Genomic DNA, 21440 nt, shown 5'->3' with positions numbered 1-21440 from the left:
CTCAGATTGGCTGTGAAGGAACAGGGGTCCTCAAGCACATGTCATCGATGATTGCCAGTCAGCACGGCTCGTATATCGTGTACATCCTCCAAGGGCGGTCGGTACTCGGCACGGTCGGTGTGGAGGACCCTACAGCCTGTCATACACCTGATGGGGCCGCACCACTTTTTCAGTCTCTTGAGTCACTGCCGGGGGCGGACTTTCCGGTTGTTACTTGGAACATAGTGCTTTGCCTGATCGACCATCTGGAACACATCACAGGGCTGATACTTCATCGCTGTGCTTGTCCTATCCAGCACGCCTTCCAAAACTCCCACAGTATCTTATTCGTGCTGTTCACTTTTCGATTGAGCACGATACCGAGTTGCAGGTCGCAGGCTCAACTTAGAATCATCTACCCGAGCGATTGGTAACGATGGGCAAGGCTGCGAGTCCAGCAAGGTGGTTCTTGGGGTGCAAAAGCAGGGATATGCTGCCTTCCTTCGGAACCAAGACTGTAATGGCTGTACAATTCCCGTTGGACGGCCAGTTTAGCCACGAACCTTCGTGGCGTACGCCACCTGTGTCTGAGTCAACCGTGCATTACAAGGACTTTACGCAGGCAACTTCTTCCGGCTGAGCCAAGACCTCTCAATGTCTCTTGATCGAGAGATAAGAGTTGTGACAATTCTCGGCCTTCCGCATGATCCTACAGTTAGCCTGGTAGTCCTAGTATACCATCTGGAAGCTCTTTGGCTCTTGAAAGAATGAGACTTGTCAATGTGGAGCTTTGCTCAGCGATCTGCCTCATCGACGAAACAAATGAACTTTCTTAACAGAGTGACATACTGTATGGGTAGTCTTCTTGACAGGTGTCCGAACTGCGACATGGCATACCGCAATCTTGAGTCAATGTCTCGTGCAAAACCCGAATCAAGGCAAGCTCAAAAGCTAGACTTGTGCTTAGGCACTCTATGCGAATGCGATCACACTACCATAGCATCCCTCGTCATGGCGTCTTGAAGCATCGCAACGCTGTCGTGCCACTCGTCCTCTATTGCAAAAGACGAGTGAACCGCCCATGCCCTGTTCCTTAGCCCAGAGATGGGGAGGATTGTAGCATTTCGGCGCTGGCAGATGCTGAGCAAACATCATACAAGATGGAACTTTCTCAATGTACGAGTCTCCCCCGGCTTCGCACCACTCATCAGACTGTGGCAATAACATTCACCAACAAGCTCAAATCGCTCGGGGAAAACGTCCGGCTTCTGCCTCAGCACGAAAGGTACTTGTGCTCCAGGAAAAAGGCATATCAAGTCGCCAATGTTCATACTGTATGGGCCAATACCGAAGTTGCCTTCTGTTGTGATGAAGAGCTTGCGTCCAGAGATTGTCGTTAGGAACACATTTCGAAGATCTCCTCGGGTAAGAAAGTCTGTTGCGACTGGGTCTGCGACGGGCTTTCGACCGTTCGAATCACGATCAGCGATAAGGGTCCGCCATATAGATGCTGGAATGACGACCTGTTGCCCAACTGCGTTCGAGGTCGTGCCTGCGAAGCCATATACATCTTGCATGACTTCGTTCTGCAGCTCAGCGGCGCCATCGGAGTCTATGACGTTGAAGTGCACCCTCGACCGATCCTGGCCGATCATACTAACGGTATACATTGCGTAACCGCTGAGCGTGAGAATGTGCTCTGCGCCAGCGACTGATGCTTCAATGATCGCAGCGGTACTGTTTGTCCCATTGCTGGGCATAGCATTATACATCTCGGAGCCACCATGAAAAGGGTATGCGGTAGTGAAAATTCTCAAAGGCCACTTGTATTTGTTGACAGATCAGTCTGGAACCCAAGAGGGCGTAGTGAAGTTCTTGCCCGCCAAGCAGAAACCGAGTGGGCGTAAGCTCCGATGCCTCGTGATGTATGCCCGTACGAAGCGAGCATAAGTTCGGGAGGCCGAGGCCGCGTAGTCGACAGCGAAGTCCGCTCGTTCTTGAGGAAGCCATAGCTCTCGAGTGGCATTGACACGATCAGCGGCATTGGTGCATTGACTTGTTCGAAACTGGTAGACGTGGTCGATGCTGTACATGGTATCGCCGTGAAGTCTGGCCTGACGATACAGATCAACAGGATCCGACAGATTATTGTACTTATCAAATGCTAGTCGTATGGCATCGTGTCCAAGTGTCGAATCGAACAGGGCGTAGTCCTTGAAACCGGCATGAACAATGTTTAGCGTCTCCTAATCAACGTAATAGCCACCGCACAGGACCGTGGTCTTTGTGCCATCAAGCTCGGCCAGGTACGCTTCCTGCACTATCTGCAGACAGTCAGTCTTTGTAAAAGCCAGCGGCTTCATCGATCGCAAGGCTCAGCTTACCCATGTGCGTTCAAACCACGGCCGGCGCAGCAGATTGTAGACAGCTCGCCACTCTATAGCATTGAAAACACCTGTGCTTGGCTCCACCATATGCTCTCGTCGAAGTGCAATACGCTCCTGATACGATAGGCCTGGACCCTTTGGCAGACTTTGATATGTTCCCTCGATAGTGTCAAAGGCAATGCCCGTTTCACTATCTGCGGCGCCGAGCCAGACGATGAGGGCACTCGTTCTCCTGTAGATATCGGCCATCATATTGTTGACTTGTGTAGACTTCTCTGTGGCATCATGCTGATTGATGCAGATCTGATCGATCCATAGAATTCGTTCCTTGTCCGCTCGACGAAGATGCCTGAGAGCAACGGCTAGATCTGTCGTGATTTTGAACTTCCTGGCAAGGCCATCACTCTGATCATCATTGAAGAAGATGGCTGCATCAAATAGAGGCTTGCCCCAGGTATATGATAGTGCTTCATACTGAGGGCTTGCATTGCGGTCGAAGTCGACTGCCAGGAGACATCCAATGAACTCCTGGTCGTCGCTGCCTGGCAAAAGCCGCAGAAGGCGGATCTGCGTGTCTTGCAAGCAGTAGTTGTATGTGAACATATTTTCTGTCGTTCGCGGCATCGATTCTGTAACGTAGAACTCGGTTGGAAAAGTGGCGACAACACGAAGTGAATATGCTGTAGTCAAGGGGTCGAGTTCAGATCAGCCCACATCGCCAGCTGCGACAGCTCGGGGGCTGAATGCAAGCCATCTCTTGGCACCACCAGCCCAAGAAGTCTAACAGGACGCTTCTTGCCAAGAATAGTACATGATGCTGACCACGGCGCTGTATGCGGTCTATCTGGATGTCGTGATCGCAATGGTCGAAGGCGAGCATCGAATGTGTGGCTGCCCTCGTTGGTAGCAAGTGGGTGCTCGACAGCTCGCGCACAAGACTCTCGCGGCTTGAGACGATATTGCCTTCCAATCGTGGGCATGGCCTTTCCGGCTGCCAGTTCCCCGGCGGAATCCTGCTGGGTCACACGATATGGTCGGTATGAGGCCCATAAAAACTGATCCAAGGGGCCGAGTGTATGTTCCTCAGCAGCTTCAGTATCGCCCTGGGCTCAGGATGTCGTTCGGCATCGCCACCGGGCTAAAGATGGCATATTCTCGACAGCACGGGTCCTTCTTATTTGTCTCTCGCCTGCGATACCACTCCGTCCCTCCTCCTCAACAGTCGTGCGCAAAGAGGGTCCGCAGGTATCTTGCTCTTCTCGTGTGTTGCGCAAGGCTCCTGGAGAAGGAACAGATCGACCATAGTCCGGAAGTTGGTTCGTTGCGATAGACCACGCCTCAGCCGACATCGTGCGAGCTGTGATCGCGGTTGCAGTTATCTTCTGGGTTCAATCTGGGCTGAAGGTCCCGATACTGGACGGGCCAGACACCGTCCTTGATCCTTTCCGGACGCTGATACAAGAGTCCGCCTTGACAGATGGTGAACCCTCGGACGGGTATTCGGATCGTGACAGGCCCGATATTGAGACAGGTAGGGTTGAAGTCAGAGCAGGACTGCGGCTCAACCTTCCAGACGTACAAAGGAAAGAAGAAGAATGGGAAGGGGATTCATGTCGAACATTCAATCATTCGCTGTTATGCTACATTCTCCCTTCACAGTCGCAGTGGGTCTATGTTACTATACAGCTTCTCAAAATGCAGTGCTGAGCCATCGAAGACAAGAGTCTCGAAATGCTCCACGGTGGCACACATCCTCTAATCTCTGTCCAGACGAACAGCAGCGTTCGTCTCAATGAAGTGAAGGTCCACCTTGTGTCCAAGCAACTCTCGGATATTGCTGACGCCGTACTTGATCATAGTCGGCCGCTCGAGTGACAGACCGAAGCCATAGACTCTGAGATCTGCTGGTAGGCCCATGGGAAGAAGCATCTCTGGTCTGAACATGCCGCTGTTGCCGATCTCGACCCACTTGTTGAGGCCGGTGTGGAAGCCGAAGACTTCCATTGATGGCTCGGTGTAGGGATTGTATGCTGGCTTGAAGCGGAGGTTGGTGATGCCGAGCTTTCTGAAGAAGCTGCCGAGGAAGTCTTGCAGTCCGCCGAGAGTGAGGCCGTAGTCTGCGATAACGCCTTCAATCTGGTGGAACTCGGCAAGATGTGTTGCGTCGACGGTCTCGTTTCGGAAGACGCGGTCGATGGAGAAGTATCGTACTGGTCGTGGATTCGCGGCCAGTCGGTGTAGTATGTAAGTGGAGACAGCAGTCGTGTGCGTGCGCAAAACGAGTCGGCGAGTTTCCCAGTCTGCGTGTGGATAGCGGTAGCCTATCGAGCCGAACTTGCCGTCCTGGTGTACTGCTTTGATGTCATCGTAGTATTGTTGGTAGTCGAGTGGTTTCGACTTGGTGGCGTCAGTGCTGAAGTCGCCGGCTTCAGCTTCCATCTCCTCGAGAGCTGCATCTGCGGCAGGATCTGGGCCTGGTGGTCCTGATTCCAGGGGATCTTTGACGTAGAAGGTGTCCTGTACGTCTCTGGCGGGGTGTTGCTGTGGTACGAAGAGAGCGTCGAAGTTCCAGAAGCCGGTGTCGACGAAGCTGTCAATTTGTCAGAGGGATGCACGTGAAATGAGGCGGATGCAGAAACATACCGTGCTGTGGGCATCTCGGTGAATCCCCAGCCGAAGAAGATCTTCCTGAACTCTTCTCGCACCTTGTTGAGTGGATGTAATGTGCCTGCGTTCTGCTGTGCGCCGAGTGCGTTGAAGTTGTACGGCTTGAAGTTTGCGGTCTCCCAGCTGCCGTCTTCGAGCATCTCTGCAGTCAGATCTGTCACCTCCACGGGTATCTCGGTGGCCCACTTGGGTCCCTTTCGCACTTGGTATGTGATGACCTTCTTGGTGCTGACGAGTTTCCGCTTGGCGAAGTCTTTCAGTGTCTTCGGGTCTGGCATGCTTTTGTGGTGCTGTGCGTAATCGAGCGTCTCTTGTGTCGAGTCTCTCACTTCGTCCTTGACTGCCACGAAAGCGTCTCCATCCTTCTTGATCCAGCCTGCCTTGATGGCGTTTCCTGAGCCTTGCTTCGCGGATTGTGATGATAGTGCCGGGTCTTTTGGTGAGAGTCTGCCCGCCTGCTTGACTGCCTGCCACACCTTGTACTCATGGCTGCCTTCTGCGACAATCTGCTCGGCTTCTGCTGTGAGGACCACCTGTTCGCTGTCGTTCGTGTCGTATGTCACCATGGATCTGCTGGCGAGTCGGTCGAGCGCGGACTTGATCTCTGCCTGTGTGTTCTGCGGTAGTGCCGTCTCGGTGTCGAAGGCTTGTTGAGTGGAGAGGAGCTGGAGGATGTCGAGGGCGAGGTCTTGTGACCCATTGGCCACGGGGACCGGCACCGCGCCGCGTTGACCGACCATTACGAGGAAGAGGAGGAGGAAGAAGGACCCAAGGAGCTGGAGTGTGTGTTGTTAGCGGAGAACAAGGACAAAAGGTGTAGTTTGCGCGCGCGATGTTATGAGCAATTCGAGAAGCTCCGACTCCCAAAACCTCAGATAAGGTTTAAGGTTGAGCGGTCCGCTGGAAGCGGCTCGTGCATCTGATGCCTGAGGCAAGCAGAATTTGAGTGTCGCTTTCCCGACTTCATGCTTCACAGCTTGACCTCCAACAGTCCAAAGACTGCATTGGCTCCATGGATGGCTTGCTGCTCGGGGATAATGCAATGCATGGGGCGATACTCACAGGTTGCCCATCTGGGCAGTTGGTGGTGGTGGCGGTGGGTCGTTGGCTGCTTCAATGTTAGCCCACAGCTCGAAGCGCCACACGCGGTAACATGAACACCCACTTGTCAACTTGACGAACTCTGCGGCAATGTCGCAGTCCTCGCACTGCACAGACAACCACGTATGGTTGCTGGCATTCCAGCGGCGCGTCCGATCGGGACACGTCGTGGTTGACCACGTATGGCCTATCGGGTTGTTGATGTACGGGCGGCATTGCAACCACACCCAGTACCACACGAAGTGCCGGCGGCAGTTCCGGCACACCGCAGTATACTTGTGCAAAATGCACATCTATAGCACGACGCGTTAGCCAGCATCCTACCAGAGACTTGGTCGAAAGCATTGGCATCCAGCCACGATGATCCAGAAGTGTTCAAAGGCCAGAGAGACCACTGCACGAACCATCGGAGGAGCTCCAACCACGATCTAAAGGCTGTAGTACTGCTTGTGGCCAGGGAGGACATAAGACTTGGCTGCTGAGGCTGAAGGATGACACTGCGCTTCAGGCCGTGGCGCTTCTTGTGTCCTCTTCGCTCCTGCTGGTATATTCCTTGCTCTTTATGCTGGCATGACGAATGGGTGCGAAAAGGGAGTGCTTGGTACGTACCGCGGCGCATCTGCTTGCTGCTGCTGCTGCTGTTGTTGGCCTTGTTCTATACATGCGTCAGCGCTGACTCTCCCAGATCATGGACTGGATACACCGCCGCCGCCAACCACCATGCCGCAGCTACACTCAAGCAATTGCAGCATCCGCAGCAGGAGGCGATGTGAGCGCTGCTTGCCAGGACCGCTGCAGGCGCTCAAGTGCAGGCGGAACGGTGTTGGCGGCCGCCATGTTTGGGTGGACTTACGATCTTCTCTCTTCAAAATTGATGTAAAAAAACTGCAATGCACGAAGCGTTCATTAGCAATACTCCTTCGGTGGTATTATATGGGTGCGGGCATCTCACATACAAATTTGTCTGCCGTCTTGTCGAGGTCGAGGAGAAGCGGCGGCGAAAGAAAACATCAAGGGGAGACGCAGCTGAGGCGCCAAGCCCCGCCTCGCGTAGCGGACAATAGCCGTCACAGAATCACATAGCAACGGGCATGGAAAAGGCACTTTGATGGTATAGCTACGGATAGGACTGAGGTATGGAGCATTGGGTGCGCTTGAGGCAGAGGAGCATTTCGATAGGCACATTGTCTATGCTACGAGCAGAGGCTGTAGAGGTAGCAAGCAGGAAAGCATGTGACGAAGTCGCAGGCGCTGCTGTAGATGAAGCCTCGTCATCGAATCGCGTAGCGTAAGCTCACTTGATACTGACGGACAATCGAGTCGATGCCAGGCAGAGAGAACGTGGATCGATAGCGCTGCACTGGCCGGTTTGAAGCAGGTCTGCGGTATGGAGTCTCTAGAGAAATCGCCCAAGCTTTGCCGCTGGAGTACGCCCGCAAACAAGGACGTAGCAACAGGTTGCCGAGCGAGTGCCATTCGTGCCTCGAAGTTCATTGAGCCATCACATTTTCCTTTGCCATTGAACGCTGCAATACCGAAGGTGAAGCAAGCACGTAAATCCTACGGCAAGGTACATGTACGGCACCTCCAGAAAGCTCGATCAAACTCAGCAGCTACCGCTCGTGTGCGATCCAACAGCCATCGATCTGTCCTCGAGTGACTGACACTTTCGAGTCGAACCACATCCGGAGCTCACTCTTGATCCTGTAGAAGCTGCCATCCCTCACACCAGCAAGCACGCAGGCACCTTGCTTACCAATCTCGAAGTGAAGGTGATCGCTGCCTGGCGAGACCCCTGTCCGCGTCCGAACGCGGCGACTTAAGTTCCTTCCTCGACTTTCAGCTTCAGCCGACCAAGTTCTTACGACCATGCAACACATCCACCAACAACCACCGCTACAACAAAAGACCACTCGCATTCAATCGAGCAACATCACAGCACTCGTTACGTGTTGCTCCACCCGCAAAAAGTGGTGTGGTTGCAGTGTTATGGACATGAAGGTGCAGCGTCACTTTGCTCAAGCTTGGTCAAAGCCCTACTTTACCTCCTTCTTCCGACTTTCAGCTCCAGCAAAACAACATCACACCACCATGCAACACCACCACCAACACACGCTATCGTATCATGCAACCACCTGCATCTTCACCAGCAAGGCTTCAAGAATCGATACGTTGTGTTCCACCTGCAAAAAGAGCCAGATCTGCACCACCACCTTCGACAACATGCACCGTCACCTGCGTGAGTCTGATGGACTCGACCGCGGCGGTGAGGTGTTCGGCATCGTAAGAGACCTTCACCTATCATCAAAAGCATACTGACAGTCGATAGGTGGTCTTCAAACACGTCTCGTTGCTGCCTATGCACTTGCCAACCAGCACAAGTCCAGCGCTCCCACCGCCAACGACTCGCCTACCGTCAACCGGCGGTGCTGCCACCACCCACACCCTCCACTCGATCTACCAATGGAGAGATAAGAAGACCAGGTGCAGTGATGAAGAAGTCACGCCGGCATCCAACGGCAACAGAAAGATCACACATGAATGTGCCACCAACTGGCAGCCCTGGGCTGTCAACAACCAAGAACGTCTCCTTCGGCGCTTTGTTGGTCGACGCCATCTTTCTGTGTTCTGCACCATCAAGATCAAGAGATCCGTTGTTGAAAGAACAGTCTTCCCACCAGACCTCCAGAAGCTGCACTTCGAGCTCCGGGATGGCACCTTCCAGAGCCGCTCTTCCGCACTGACGATGATCAGACCAACGACCGCCGCAGAGAGTCAATGCGTATGTTCATGTTCAGCGAGCTTGAGAAGAACTACGACATCAAGCAAGTCTACATCAGCATCGCCGCCGCCAGTGTCTCAAGGTCTTTGGACGGCATTGCCGTCATCGCCACTGGGCTTTGACTGTGATGCCTGCTTACAAGATCCAGCAGACAGAGAAGTGCCGCTATTAGCTTCGTTGTGTGTGGGAGCTAACGGGGTCCGGGCGGCCTTTGTGGATGCTTAGCTCCCTCGCTCATTGAGCGTTCACGCTGCTTTCGCCGGAAGTGACATGCGGTTCTTCGATATCGACCAGCCTTTCGCCAGCCGCGCAGCACCTACTCGACTGACCGACCTCGACCGCGCGCTCGCAGACGACGTCGAGGATGATGTGGCCTCCCGCACATCTTCTATCGCAACTGTGAAGCAGTATGCCGCGCTGGCAGTGCAGCCAATCGCTAGCGCTATCGAGACCGCTTCCATCTCCATGGCTTCTTCCATTCAGCGATACGACCACCTGTCATCTGGTGACTCGAGCAGCATCAGCAGCGAGACTCTGATCACGGACTGTGATCACAAAGCGGGCGTGCTTGACAATATCATCGTCAACATGACTCGGTATGGGAGTCGCTGGGGTCCGGGAGGCCTCAGAACGCTTAGCTCCCTCGGCTGCCTTGGACGGCGCAGCACCTCATCGATCACCTGCGAGCGAGAAGAGCTCGCCGGCTGCCTCACCTTCCAGAACTCAGACAGCCCAGGCGTCGGTGCTTGTGGTACCGCTCTCTCCGGCGATGCTGTCGCTGTCTCCGAGTGACTGTGGACCGCTGCCAACCCCAACGCTGATCCTCTCTGCGGACGCAAGATCAACATGGTCTCAAACGGCGTCACTGTCCAAGGCACCATCCTCGACAAGCATCCGGCCGTCCTCTCCACGCACTCCGACAGACAGAGCGACTGGAGCTCTACAGCTGGCCGAGCCCGCCGCAAGGTACTGGGGCCTTAAATACGCTGGAGTCTGAGTGCTTTTGGACCGCAGCCAATCCCAACGCAGATCCTCTCTGCGGCCGCAAGATCAACATGGCCTCCGACGGCGTCACTGTCCAGGGCACCATCCTCGACAAGCAGCCAGGTTCTTGCGCTCCAGGCATCGCCGAAGTCCTCCCTAACGCCTTCGTCAAGTTCGGCTACTCTCTCGACAAGGGCGTCGCCGACGTCACCTGGAGCTTTGCGTAAGGTGAGATTCACCACCTCATCATCGTCTCCAATCACTGACCATTTTCTCAGCCACCAACACGACTCCTCACACACTACGACACACTGAGCAGACAGGGCTCTTCAGCTGGCCGAGCCCGCCGCAAGGTACCGGGGCCTTAAATACGCTGGAGTCCGCAGACTATCTTGCAACCACTTTCCAAGCATTGAAATACCACACACGACACGACATCACCACAAACAATATGAACTTCCTCAATCTAGTTTCTGGCAACAGTAAGTACTCCCGCCTTGACTTTATTGGCGCATACTGACCCACCATACAGCCTCCCCTGCCAAGACCATCTTCAGTGGCGTCGAGACCAACATGACCTCAGTCATGGACGACGATGCCCAGAGCGTCAACAGCAGCATCCAAGTGCCAGCCGCCCCGCCACCGACCGGACCCAACACCGTTGTTGGAGAGCAGCTGCCAACCGCCGACGAGATCAACCGCCACATCATTCCAGTCTTGAAGGTGCTCGCTGACGTAAGGACTCTTCAGCTGGCCGAGCCTGCCGCGAGGTACCGGGGCCTTAAATATGCTGGAGTCTTAAGCATCTTAGCTGGTGACCCCTTTCGAGCAACCTGGGACATGTGCCGTCCGTCGCCGTCACTTGCAATTGCTGTGTTTTCGGCGGCTTCGACCGCCTCGCAGACATCGTGCAGGAGATGGAGGGACGAGACCATCACCGACAGCCATCCTCGATGTTGTCGGCTTCGGCTGACGTAAGGACTCTTCAGTTGGCCGAGCCCGCCGTAAGGTACCGGGGCCTTAAATATGCTGAGTCTTGATGTCTCGACGGATGACCAGCCTCCGTGGAGGACATACCGGAGGACGCGCGCGGCGAGGCGGACATCAGGCAGTGTCTGCGGATGTCTGCAATCACGATCTACACACACGAGAAGCTGTCGGACCAGAGGTGGATGGACAAGATCAGCTGGCCGAGCCCGCCGCAAGGTACCGGGGCCTTAAATATGCTTAGTCTTGATGTGCCGAACCCAAGGCACACCCTGCGAACGACAGGCTTTGACAAAGCTCACCAACTACCTTTCGCCTCATGGGACAGCTTATATCTCGTACTGGTTGCAGAGATACGCATTGTATACCACGATGTCCTACGAGAGCTTGCCACGGAGTCCGGCGGAAACAACAAGCTCATACTCCATCACTTTGGGGTAGACGGAACCGAAGACAACGCAAGGCCGCCGCTTCGTGTCAAATGTAGCGGCTGGCGCGCTTCGGCCAAAGGCCACTGGTGGAGGCATCGAGTGGTGCACTGGACAAGCTGAAGAGTCGTGGTGGAACAGAGGGCGGCTGAAGCGAGTTGAAGCGGCAGAACGACGAAGTGGCAGTCAGCAAGATTGTGCCCAAAGCAACAGCAAAGGGAGGGAACAAAGAGCAAAAACTTTCATAGCCCGAAAGCGAACTTGACCAAACCATGCGTGATTCATATCGATATCGTCCATAAAGTGTACTGACCTTTCTTGCAGAGACATGGCACCGGGAGAGACTCGAAAGAGAGCAAAAAATGGGTTGCTCGCTTACTTGGTATGTGTCATCCTTGTGCAGAGGCCAAGCTAGTCTTCTCTGTTTTGTTACATATTGACCATATGCCCGTGAGGGCAGAGGTACCAGATGCTGCGGAGTATATAGCACTTTCTCCATGTCGTATCGCGGTAGCCTTGCTGTCAACTGGTGGCGGCGTGAGTCAAGCTGAAGAATGCAAGCGCGAGTCATGAAGCTTTCCTCGCAATCTCGTCTCGCCCTTCGGACGTTCTACATACCACCGAACCTCTCGTAATCTAATGCCCGAAATACTCTTTGATGTTCCATCTCTATGTATGAAGCCATCCCTCGACTGTGATGTCTGGGGGTCTGTCATGGCTGTGGTCCGGCTTCGGGCCGGCAAACACGGCAATAGCTTCTGCTGTAACACCGTGGTGGACAGCAGCAATCTTTCTCTTTGAAGACATCCAAATGATCAGAGTGGGCGTCAGTCTACTATGACACCATGCTACAGCCTTCACCACTTCTTGCATTGAGTCCAGAGCTCCGGAAGCAGATTTACGAGCATGCTTTGGTATCGCCAGAACCAGTGGATCTTCTTGCCAGTGGCGAACCTCCGTTGTTACGCACGTCTCGCCAGATGAGAGAAGAGAGTGGACTGTTGTTTTATAGCAGCAACGACTTCCGGCTTGTCGTGTCCCAGAACCAAGCAGAGAATGTCACCGAAAGCCTTAGGCGATGCCTTGCCTCATCACACAACCTCAAGAAGCTGGAATCCATGGGTCATCTGGAGGTTGAATACCATCTTTCGAGCAGCGAGAACATTCCAGCAGGCAAGGACGATACCGAAGGTGAATGTATAGAGCTCGCCGTCGTCCTTGCAGGTTGTGGTTCGAGGGAGAATCAGGTCAGCTGGCGTGCCGTGTCGACAAACTTCTCGGATCCGGCTTTCGGGAACAACTACCTCGAATGGCTTGCTCAGTCTGCGAGGCTGCATGTGTATAGCAGCATGCTCGTCAGAGACTGGGAGGAAGCGCACCACCAGAGGCATAGCGAGGCTTCTTCGGAGACGAACGCGGACATTACGGAGAGGCTCAGGACCTGAAGTGGGTCGTGTCGGCATCAATTGAACTGAAGTCGTGCGTGGTGTACACAATTCAAGTATCCTCGCTCTCGTCGTACTCAGAGCTACTCAAGACGGCTTGCGGAAGCCAATTCTGCTTCTGCTCGTCGAACCGATGGTTCTCGTGGTGCACAGAAGAAAGAGCATCATCTCCATACTCCTCGATGAGAATGTCCGGATAGGCATAAGGAATGCTGACAGAGATGCCCTCGAATGCGCTTTGACGAAGTGGGAATATGTCATCGTACATGTAGTGATGGTTGTCCTTCACCTTGAATTCCAAGTCGCCGTTGTCCTCGGTAGTACCAATTCGTCTGAGTGTCGTGATATCAATAAAAAGCCCAGTCTCCGTATCGATCCATCTTGCATCAATTCTGTTCTCCTTGTCGAGTGCCCGTTCACTGCAACGAGGGTTGATTTCCAGCATGTAGCTTCGTCTTGTCTTGTATCGTGGTAGCTTGAACGTATGCATGGTCATGTTATGATATGCAGCCAGAAAATGTAGAGAGGACTCCGAAACCATGACATCCAGATCAGAGTCCCAAGGCATGATTTTGCGGTTCCAGTACCAGCCGAGCAAAGTTCCGTGCATAAGCCATGTCTCCACGCTGATGCTCTCCATAGTAAAAAGATATGTCCTGATCAAGGCTGAAAGATGGGATTGCTTCTCGTCGTACTTGAGCGGACGGTCTGCAAAACGGCCGTCGTAGTGTGGGTTGAAGATTGATTCGAGGAAGTATTTGTTCGGATGGTGCTCATCCTCCTCCACGTAAGGTCGATCCAGGTGTATTCGAACGCTATCAAAGTCTGCCATGCGAGGATGGAGAAGTGGGCGAGCTGCAATGTGTTGAAAGCATAGCACAAAGTACAATGCAATGAAGAAGGACAGTCTCATACTGGCGGCAGCCCAAACATGCGCAATCTCGCCTTCTTGCGAGTCCCTGTGCAGACGGATTTGCAAGCTTTCTCAAATGTTCCCAAGCAATAGAACGCCGCCGGATGCGATGTGCGATGTTTCATTAGTTTCGTGGGCCAAACCAGTGTACGCTCGCAGGGTGCTGGATCGCTGAATCCCAGGGCATGCGGCATGCGACCAAAAAGACAAGCACAGAAGACGCCGTTCCAGATGCAAATACAGATGTGAGGAGAGATATTCAAGGCCTTGTCAGCGTCCACATCATCGTCCACGACTCCCTCCGGTTCGTGGCAAGTCCAGCGTGCGCGATCCGAATCGAGCGTAGGAGGAGAGATTGCAGCTTTTGCGCTTTGGAGCAGCGTTCAAGGCATCATCTCTATCGAGTTATCGAGCTTCCGTCGACACCGAGCAGCGTCGAGTATATGTATTTGGTGGTTGTTTGGAAGCAGAGGAGAAGTACGCGTCCCTGAAGTCGGCAATGGAGATCCGCTTCGACATCCTTGTCGATCCGCTTGGTCAATGCTTGCATTTTCGGGAGCGAAATGCTCAACATCATCTTTTGGCCTTTACATCAACATACATACATCAACAGACAGTCGCATTGCAATGCTTTGGGCATCAGAAGTGTGCGTCATGCCTCCACGCAATCAAATTCACTTGAACAGTCCCACTCGCGCTGCAACACAGCAGACAATTCAATCGACAGCCGATGCACCTATCCCTGGAGCGCTTCCCTTTCCCCAGATGGCGGTTATTGCAGCCCGCATTGTACCTTATAGCTCACCGTATAGGCCAAAGCATTGGCATAAAAGTTAGCACTGACTGACCCACATAGCAGAGGTTGATTCCACTCACCGCACCTAGCACCAACATCAAACAGTCGTGCTTGTCCGAGCTTCATTGCATCTCTCGCCTGGTCCTTTCCCCCTAGACCCAAAGCAAGAGACACAACTACTAGAGCCCCCACACTAACGTCAAAGTGCAAGCACACCGTGGGAGTTGCGTCAGATCTTAGTGCCTCTGTTACCCACAAAACCCGGGGCGTCTGCGCGGCATCCCTACACACAAATCTCGGTCCTTCTTCTTCTTCAACTTACCAGCCCAGCCCTTGAGCTTCAGCTTCATTTCCTGAAGCTTGTCGACGATTCTCTGCCGTCGACTTGGCGGGGGCGGGCGGTTTCGTGCCAGGCGAGATGGGTCAGGCCCTTGGATCACGATGTCGAGACGCTCGAATTCGGCGTTCTCGCGTTGGATGCGGCGCATCGCCATGTAGCGGGCCTTGTCCTCGTGCCACCAGATTGGTGCGTTCATGGTGTTGGTGGTGCTGGTGGTGTTGTTGTGGACTGTTGAAGGGTCGTGGAAAGGGGGTGAGATATGGCATGGCGACGCGGCTGCAGAGTAGGAGCCCTTGTTACGAAGTGAGGATCGATACTGAACTAGTGGACTTCGGTATAAGGTAGCAGTGCTGTGTTCTCCATCGATATAATCGTTGAGGAAACACTACTTGTTGGCTCGAAAACGCCAATGCAATGGCTTCTGCTTGACAGTACTATAGCATCCATGAATGCAACGTATCTATGCTGTGTTTGTCGCTGTATTGATCGATATAAAGGCGTCGTTGGGAAAGGAGGATTCGGTTGTCAGCCTCAGTTCCGGAGTTTCACTTCGTAGCGTGCGTCAAGCTAGCGCGACTCAACTTACCGCCGCGCGAAATATGTCCGCTGTCGTAGCAGGGGCCTGGTCGAAGCAGTGCATCGTACTCTCGAGATATGAAGCTATCGACATCGTATAGGAATTGGCGTTTCGTGCTGTGGTAAGGGCCGCGGCGAACAGAGTCCAAGATCGCTGCAAAAGCCTGTTCGAAGCAGTGGATGGTGCCCTCACCGTTGCATTACAGCCGTGGGGCTTGTGGTAACGAGACATTACGTTGTTTTCAGCTTTCTCATCATGATGTTTTCCCGATGTCCACTTTCATGGTGCTGTACTGTCTGATGTTCCAGACATGCTTTGAGAGTGCATCGACCTTGCTGGACGGCTGCCCTTGTCGCTGTCGGAGTCTTTCGGAGTCTCGGAGTGCTTCAGACTTGACCTCGACATGATCGTGAAAGCAATGCATTGGCCGGGCTATCGAACGTCGCGAGTGTTGTCAATCCCGGCGGCCAACGATCGCTCTGGCCGAGAATCTGGTTAACATGACAGTTCAGGATTCAGTGCCGTTGGCGACTCCCTTCGTTCTTGTTGTCAGGCCAGATAGGGCAGCTGCTGCCGACGACACGCTATCTTCGGCCTGCAGCAACTGCCAGTACGGACACGCGGGTCGTCCTCCCCCGCTATCAGTCTGGCGGTGTCGTGGGATGACATTTGAGCTCGGTTTCCTGTTCTCTTCTTCACCTTGAGAGTTGTGTACAGACTGCAATAGAGAGACAGAGACTCGATCGGTGATAGTCGGGGAGGCTTCGGCAAGATGTTTCCGCCGTTCGACTTCTTCGAGCATCGCGCGGCATGGTACGGCAGCTCCCTTCCTACACCCCACACATATCCCACGCAATAGCTTGACGATGCAAGAAGTTGTTGTTGACATTGTTATAGCAAGCGAAAGCAGGATGAACGTGCAAGCCGAATCGCGACACTTCCGCAGCCATACCTGTACCCACTTTCGCCGGCCGAGAAGGGCATCCTGAACGAGCCCATCGATCAACTGGTTCAAGATGTGCAGAACAGCAAGACCAGTGCCAAAGCTGTGCTACGAGCATACGGCAAGGTCGCCGTCAAGGCACAGGAGAAGACAAACTGTGTGACGGAAGTCATGATCAAGGAAGCCGAGCAATGGATCGAGAATGGCGACATCAACTTGAAAGGACCACTCGCTGGGTTGCCTGTCAGTCTGAAAGACAGCATACAGGTGGGAGGCTTCGACACGAGCGTTGGGTACTCGTGCAATACTGGCAAGCCTACTCCAGTGGATGGCGCCATTGTGCGCATGCTCAAAGATGCGGGAGCCGTACCTTTCGTCAAGACTGCGTTGCCCATCACGCTTCTCAGCTTCGAGAGCTTCAACGACGTCTGGGGCCGCTGCCTGAATCCTCACAATCCCAAGTACTCGCCTGGTGGAAGCACTGGAGGCGAAGGTGCAATTCTTGCGTTCGGTGGCAGCAGAATAGGCATTGGGTCTGATGTCGCAGGATCTGTCAGAGCACCAGCACATTTCTCAGGCTGCTATTCCCTCCGCTGCAGTACTGGACGCTGGCCCAAGCTAGGCGTCAGCACCTCGATGTACGGGCAGGAGGGCATTCCTTCGGTCTTCTCGCCCATGGCACGAACTCTGCTCGATCTGACTTACTTTACACGCTCCTTCATCCAAATGCAACCATGGAAGTACGATCCCTCTGTCCATCCCATGCCGTGGAACCAAGACCACGAGAACGCATACCTCGACAAGAAACACCTCAAGATCGGCGTAATGCGAACCGACCAAGTCGTCGATCCAGCCCCAGCCTGCGTCCGAGCCCTCGACATCGCCATCTCCGCCCTCCGCTCCCAAGGCCACGAGGTCTTCGACGTTGTCCCTCCTAGCCCCTACGAAGCCATGGTCATCGCCTCGAATCTCCTCAACGCCGACGGCACCCGCATGTTCCGCTCCTTCTTCCGCACCGGCGAGTCCGACGACCCAGGCGCACGGGAGTTCGGCAAATACATGCGTCTGCCACGCTTCATCAAGTGGTTCTACTGGGCATATGTCAAGTACATCAAAAGAGACGACATCTGGGCAGGCTTGCTGGAACATTGGCATGAGAAGAGCGCGTTCGAGAATTGGCAGTGGGTTTACAAGAGGGAGACTTATCGGGCGAAATTCTTTGAATGGTGGAACTCGTTCGGCGAGAAGGGAGATGGAATGGATGTTATGCTCACACCTCCCAATGCGACACCGGCAGTGCCTCATAACGGTATGAAGGATGCGAGTGCGAGTTGCGGGTATACATTCCTGTTCAATTTGCTGGATTATACCGCTGGGATTGTGCCAGTGACGAAGGTGGATCCGAGTAAGGATATGCTGCCGCAGAGTATCAGGGTGAACAACATGAATGGTGTGGCGAGAGGAGCGTATAAGCATTATGATGCCAGTAAGATGGCGGGCTTGCCTGTTGCGGTGCAGGTTGTGGGGAGGAGATTGGAGGAAGAGAAGGTACTGGCGGTCATGAAGAGGCTTGAGAATGCGCTTGAAGAGAGGGGCGAGAGGTATGAGCTTTTGGCTGTGCCGGAGGCATGAGTTTGGCAGACGAATACCGGAGACGGCTTGAGAGGCTGAGAGCAAGATTCCAATCGATGTACTGACATTTGAGCCAGAAATAGGTATGGTAATGCCGTAAGATTGTCTCGCTGTGCACAAGCCAGATATAATTGCTCTTGGCCACTCACAAGGTTGTACTCTGCTTCTCTAACGGATCAGTCGGCGAAGCAAGAGTGCGACTGCACTGCATATTTGACGAGGCTGCGTAAGCTGGCGGAGCCGTAGGAAACAGAGGAGATTGGGACCAAAGATTCGTTGCTGCGGTAGCTGCGCACGGGGAACGTTGCTCGACCAAGTTTTACACCGGCTTTACGGATTTCCTCCCCGTCATGCGTGCTGTTTCCACAGCATCTGGAAGCCATCTTCAACATTTTACATGCTGCAGCAGAATCGGAAAGCATCTCGTCGAACGTCATGGGCTGCGATGTTGACTCCAGCGATGAGCGATGCTGTACCATCTGCTCAAATGCTCGGCGGCTCATACTGTCATCTCTGGCGAATGCAACGATCTCCTGGAAGTCACAACACGTGGCTCACACGCTGATAGCATCTCGACCACAACCTGTTCAACGCCTGAAAACCGCCATGTTACCCAGAGCTCCGGCGTAGCAACTATCGCGCTGCCAACGCGCTCACAGCTAAGAGTATTTCTACTTTGTTTCGGTGCAAAGAAGACGTCTACCTAGCATCTTTCGAAGTGCCTACGGTACTGGAAGTCCGGCGTCGTGCAACAATACACTATTTCAATTTACAAGCTGTGAGAGTGTCATCACTCGTTACTGATTTTCGCAGACCACGATCGTCATGCCGATGTTTGGCAAGGGCGCTATTGCTGCTCTGGTAGCTAGCAATCCTCTCTTTCACCCCAATGGCGAAGTCAGCCCACCTGGTAAGACGATATCACAGCTTGAGTGAGTGGGACGAAGACTAATTAAGACTGCAGGTTCCAGTGGCTTTCCAGGAAGCCGACTTCCAAACTTCCTCACAGATAATCCCATGCCACAAGGCTTTGAAGTTCCCTGGGGCGGTAAGACGGCGAATAATACCAATTACTACGAGTCTTGGCCAGATACTGGCGTGACAAGGACGTATACATTCAATATCTCACTAGGGAATTGCGACCCGGATGGCGTGCCGATGAAGTGTGTCCTGGTCAACAATGAGTTTCCCGGGCCTATGATTGAGGCGAATTGGGGGGATATGATTGAGGTTACGGTCAATAACAATCTGGTTGAGGGCACGGCTATTCACTTTCATGGTTTCCTGCAGAAGGGGTCGCAGTGGATGGATGGGGTGCCGGGGATTAGTCAGTGTCCTGTGGCGCCTGGGAAGACGTTTGTCTACAAGACGAGGGCAGAGTTGTATGGGTCTGCATTTTACCATTCGCACTACGACTCGCAGTCAGCGAACGGATTCTATGGTCCGATTGTGGTGTATGGGCCTACCAACGCACCCTACGACGCAGATCTTGGCCCGATCATGCTGGGTGACTGGGTACACACATACTACCACGACCTCGTCGACGAACTCATGGCACCTTTCCCCAATGCGAAAATCCCAGCCTCGCAGAACGTCCTCATCAATGGCCTGAACCCCTACTACGGCGCCAAATCTCCTATCACGAAATTCTCAGTCCACTCCGGAAAACGTTACCGCCTCCGTCTCATCAGCACAGCCTGCTCCGCGACGCAAAAGTTCACAATCGACGACCACACCTTCCTCGTCATCTCCAACGACTTCGTCCCCGTCGTGCCCTACGAAACAGACCACATCACCCTCACAGTCGGCCAACGCAGCGACGTCATCGTCCTCTTCGACAAACCCCCCACAACCTCCATCTGGATGCGCTCCTACATAGCCCCCTGCAGCGAAGCCGAAGGCCAAACCGAAGCAAAAGCCGCCATCTTCTACGAAAACGCCAATACCAACACGCTCCCCCTCTCGTCGCCAGGTCCGAACGCATATAATACCTACTGCGGCAACGAGGACCTAGCCTTGACGAAACCTTACTATCCCATCGCCCCGCCGGCTCCAGAGTCGGGGTATAGCGAGGTCATCCCGATCTCTGCGCAGACGAATGGGACGCATTTGTTGTGGTATATGCGCGGCCGGACGTTCAGGACAAATTACAACGATCCCATCCTCCTCTCCTCGCGCTCCGGTAACCTGGACTTCCCCGCCATCGCTAATGTGCACAATTACGGCTCCAACAGCAGTATCCTGTTCGTCGTCGAGAATACGGGGCCGATGCCGCATCCGATGCATCTTCATGGGCATAATATGTTTGTCCTAGCGGAGGGGGAGTGTAGAGATAATAATTTTGTGTTTAATCGCACAGATGGCAAGCCGGAGGCGAATATTGAGTTTCCGGAGTATGAGTATGGCAATTGCTGGGATGGACATGTCACGAATAGGGAGAACCCGCAGAGGAGGGATGTGCAGATGTTGATGCCCGGAGGGTATATTGTGGTGCAGTGGGTGCAGGATAATCCGGGGGTTTGGCCGTTGTGAGTATTCCTTCTTCTTCTTCTTTCTCTTCTTCTTCGTCTTGTGGTTGATGGGGGGCGAGTTTGCTAATGTGGTGTTGTAGTCATTGTCATCTCACGTGGCATGCTGCTGCGGGTTTCGTGTGGAATGTTTTGGAGAGGCCGGATGATATTAAGCAGATGGAAATACCGGATGCTATGGCGGAGACGTGTACGGACTGGGCGGCGTGGACGGGAGAGAATGTGGTTGATCAGATTGATGATGGGTTGAAGGTGTGAGAGCTGATTCGAGTGTGGTTTCCTAAGTTAGCGACAATCGAGCGATATGCACTTTTCTTGCACTTCGTACCATAGGACCTTGCAGAAGAATGATCTCGCACCAGTGGTCTGCTGTGCTCGTCGAGTGCACCGCGCTGATGTGTGTCGTCCAACATGTCTCTGGCCAGATGAGTCCGGGAAGAACTGCACGTCGACTTTCCGAAGCTATGAAGCCACGTTCTTGTCTGCCAACACGATGGAGTACGCTACAGCACCTCATGTCGCTTCCACGTAAGGACGGTATTCCTTCGTGTTTGCTGTGTCGTGAACCGTTGTAGCCAGTCACTGGATTCGCGCAAAGAGTTTCTCCGTCATCTCAGCAGCGATCTTTACCCGTCCGGCTACATCGTGATCCTGGGGCCCATGTTACTCCGCACGTGGAGGAGGTTGGGGTAGAGGGTGAGGGTGCATGTGTTGTGAGTGGATCGCTTAAAGGCGGACGAGTGCTTCGGGAAAGGTGAAGGTGCTGCGGACCGGGATCTCCACCGTGTCGTGTGGTCAAGCTTCGTCACTGCTCGTCTTGTTCCTGCATTGGGGTGAACCATGTAAGCTTATAAGACGCGAGAAGATGTCGTGAGAGTCGCGAGCTGAGATTTAGTGTCTTTTGTCGCTTTTCGCTGTCATTCGAGTCGGCAAGATCTCACAAGCCAGCCG

At 53.8% G+C, this 21440-nt stretch overlaps 13 protein-coding genes across 13 annotated transcripts; 8 read left to right on the top strand and 5 right to left on the bottom strand.

Moving 5' to 3' along the window:
- Positions 1-1130: 1130 nt before the first annotated feature.
- On the bottom strand, positions 1131-1751 carry CLAFUR5_04185 (uncharacterized protein; the record flags this gene model as incomplete). The annotated part of the gene is made up of 1 exon (XM_047903333.1): positions 1131-1751. One exon carries the CDS (start codon positions 1749-1751, stop codon positions 1131-1133), a length of 621 nt encoding a protein of 206 aa, XP_047760290.1.
- Positions 1752-2225: 474 nt separating this feature from the next.
- On the bottom strand, positions 2226-2990 carry CLAFUR5_04184 (Heterokaryon incompatibility protein 6, OR allele; the record flags this gene model as incomplete). Its single annotated transcript, XM_047903332.1, has 2 exons — positions 2226-2303; positions 2364-2990. The coding sequence occupies 2 exons, from the start codon at positions 2988-2990 to the stop codon at positions 2226-2228; spliced, it is 705 nt and encodes a 234-aa protein (XP_047760291.1).
- A 1131-nt stretch (positions 2991-4121) lies between these two features.
- On the bottom strand, positions 4122-5773 carry CLAFUR5_04183 (Phenylalanine--tRNA ligase alpha subunit; the record flags this gene model as incomplete). The annotated part of the gene is made up of 2 exons (XM_047903331.1): positions 4122-4956; positions 5010-5773. The coding sequence occupies 2 exons, from the start codon at positions 5771-5773 to the stop codon at positions 4122-4124; spliced, it is 1599 nt and encodes a 532-aa protein (XP_047760098.1).
- Positions 5774-8003: 2230 nt separating this feature from the next.
- CLAFUR5_04182 (uncharacterized protein) lies at positions 8004-9038 on the top strand (the record flags this gene model as incomplete). The annotated part of the gene is made up of 3 exons (XM_047903330.1): positions 8004-8417; positions 8464-8916; positions 8937-9038. The coding sequence occupies 3 exons, from the start codon at positions 8004-8006 to the stop codon at positions 9036-9038; spliced, it is 969 nt and encodes a 322-aa protein (XP_047760099.1).
- Positions 9039-9186: 148 nt separating this feature from the next.
- Positions 9187-9708, top strand: CLAFUR5_04181 (uncharacterized protein; the record flags this gene model as incomplete). Its single annotated transcript, XM_047903329.1, has 1 exon — positions 9187-9708. One exon carries the CDS (start codon positions 9187-9189, stop codon positions 9706-9708), a length of 522 nt encoding a protein of 173 aa, XP_047760100.1.
- A 263-nt stretch (positions 9709-9971) lies between these two features.
- Positions 9972-10127, top strand: CLAFUR5_04180 (uncharacterized protein; the record flags this gene model as incomplete). Its single annotated transcript, XM_047903328.1, has 1 exon — positions 9972-10127. The coding sequence occupies one exon, from the start codon at positions 9972-9974 to the stop codon at positions 10125-10127; it is 156 nt and encodes a 51-aa protein (XP_047760101.1).
- Positions 10128-10351: 224 nt separating this feature from the next.
- On the top strand, positions 10352-12760 carry CLAFUR5_04179 (uncharacterized protein; the record flags this gene model as incomplete). Its single annotated transcript, XM_047903327.1, has 3 exons — positions 10352-10382; positions 10433-10670; positions 12193-12760. The coding sequence occupies 3 exons, from the start codon at positions 10352-10354 to the stop codon at positions 12758-12760; spliced, it is 837 nt and encodes a 278-aa protein (XP_047760455.1).
- A 52-nt stretch (positions 12761-12812) lies between these two features.
- CLAFUR5_04178 (uncharacterized protein) lies at positions 12813-13673 on the bottom strand (the record flags this gene model as incomplete). Its single annotated transcript, XM_047903326.1, has 1 exon — positions 12813-13673. The coding sequence occupies one exon, from the start codon at positions 13671-13673 to the stop codon at positions 12813-12815; it is 861 nt and encodes a 286-aa protein (XP_047760454.1).
- A 1044-nt stretch (positions 13674-14717) lies between these two features.
- Positions 14718-15005, bottom strand: CLAFUR5_04177 (uncharacterized protein; the record flags this gene model as incomplete). The annotated part of the gene is made up of 1 exon (XM_047903325.1): positions 14718-15005. The coding sequence occupies one exon, from the start codon at positions 15003-15005 to the stop codon at positions 14718-14720; it is 288 nt and encodes a 95-aa protein (XP_047760457.1).
- A 253-nt stretch (positions 15006-15258) lies between these two features.
- Positions 15259-15486, top strand: CLAFUR5_20031 (uncharacterized protein; the record flags this gene model as incomplete). Its single annotated transcript, XM_059462887.1, has 1 exon — positions 15259-15486. One exon carries the CDS (start codon positions 15259-15261, stop codon positions 15484-15486), a length of 228 nt encoding a protein of 75 aa, XP_059318959.1.
- Positions 15487-16158: 672 nt separating this feature from the next.
- Positions 16159-17961, top strand: CLAFUR5_04176 (Acetamidase; the record flags this gene model as incomplete). Its single annotated transcript, XM_047903324.1, has 2 exons — positions 16159-16199; positions 16284-17961. The coding sequence occupies 2 exons, from the start codon at positions 16159-16161 to the stop codon at positions 17959-17961; spliced, it is 1719 nt and encodes a 572-aa protein (XP_047760456.1).
- An 825-nt stretch (positions 17962-18786) lies between these two features.
- On the top strand, positions 18787-20747 carry CLAFUR5_04175 (oxidoreductase ptaK; the record flags this gene model as incomplete). Its single annotated transcript, XM_047903323.1, has 3 exons — positions 18787-18871; positions 18926-20489; positions 20573-20747. 3 exons carry the CDS (start codon positions 18787-18789, stop codon positions 20745-20747), a joined length of 1824 nt encoding a protein of 607 aa, XP_047760459.1.
- Positions 20748-20836: 89 nt separating this feature from the next.
- Positions 20837-21064, top strand: CLAFUR5_20030 (uncharacterized protein; the record flags this gene model as incomplete). Its single annotated transcript, XM_059462886.1, has 1 exon — positions 20837-21064. The coding sequence occupies one exon, from the start codon at positions 20837-20839 to the stop codon at positions 21062-21064; it is 228 nt and encodes a 75-aa protein (XP_059318958.1).
- Between the last annotated feature and the right edge of the window lie 376 nt (positions 21065-21440).

The sequence above is a fragment of the Fulvia fulva genome, chromosome 4 (assembly GCF_020509005.1).
Source record: "Fulvia fulva chromosome 4, complete sequence".
Taxonomy (NCBI): domain Eukaryota; kingdom Fungi; phylum Ascomycota; class Dothideomycetes; order Mycosphaerellales; family Mycosphaerellaceae; genus Fulvia; species Fulvia fulva.
The sequence above is the reverse complement of the archived record's forward strand: the minus strand, read 5'-3'. Positions and strand labels throughout refer to the sequence as shown.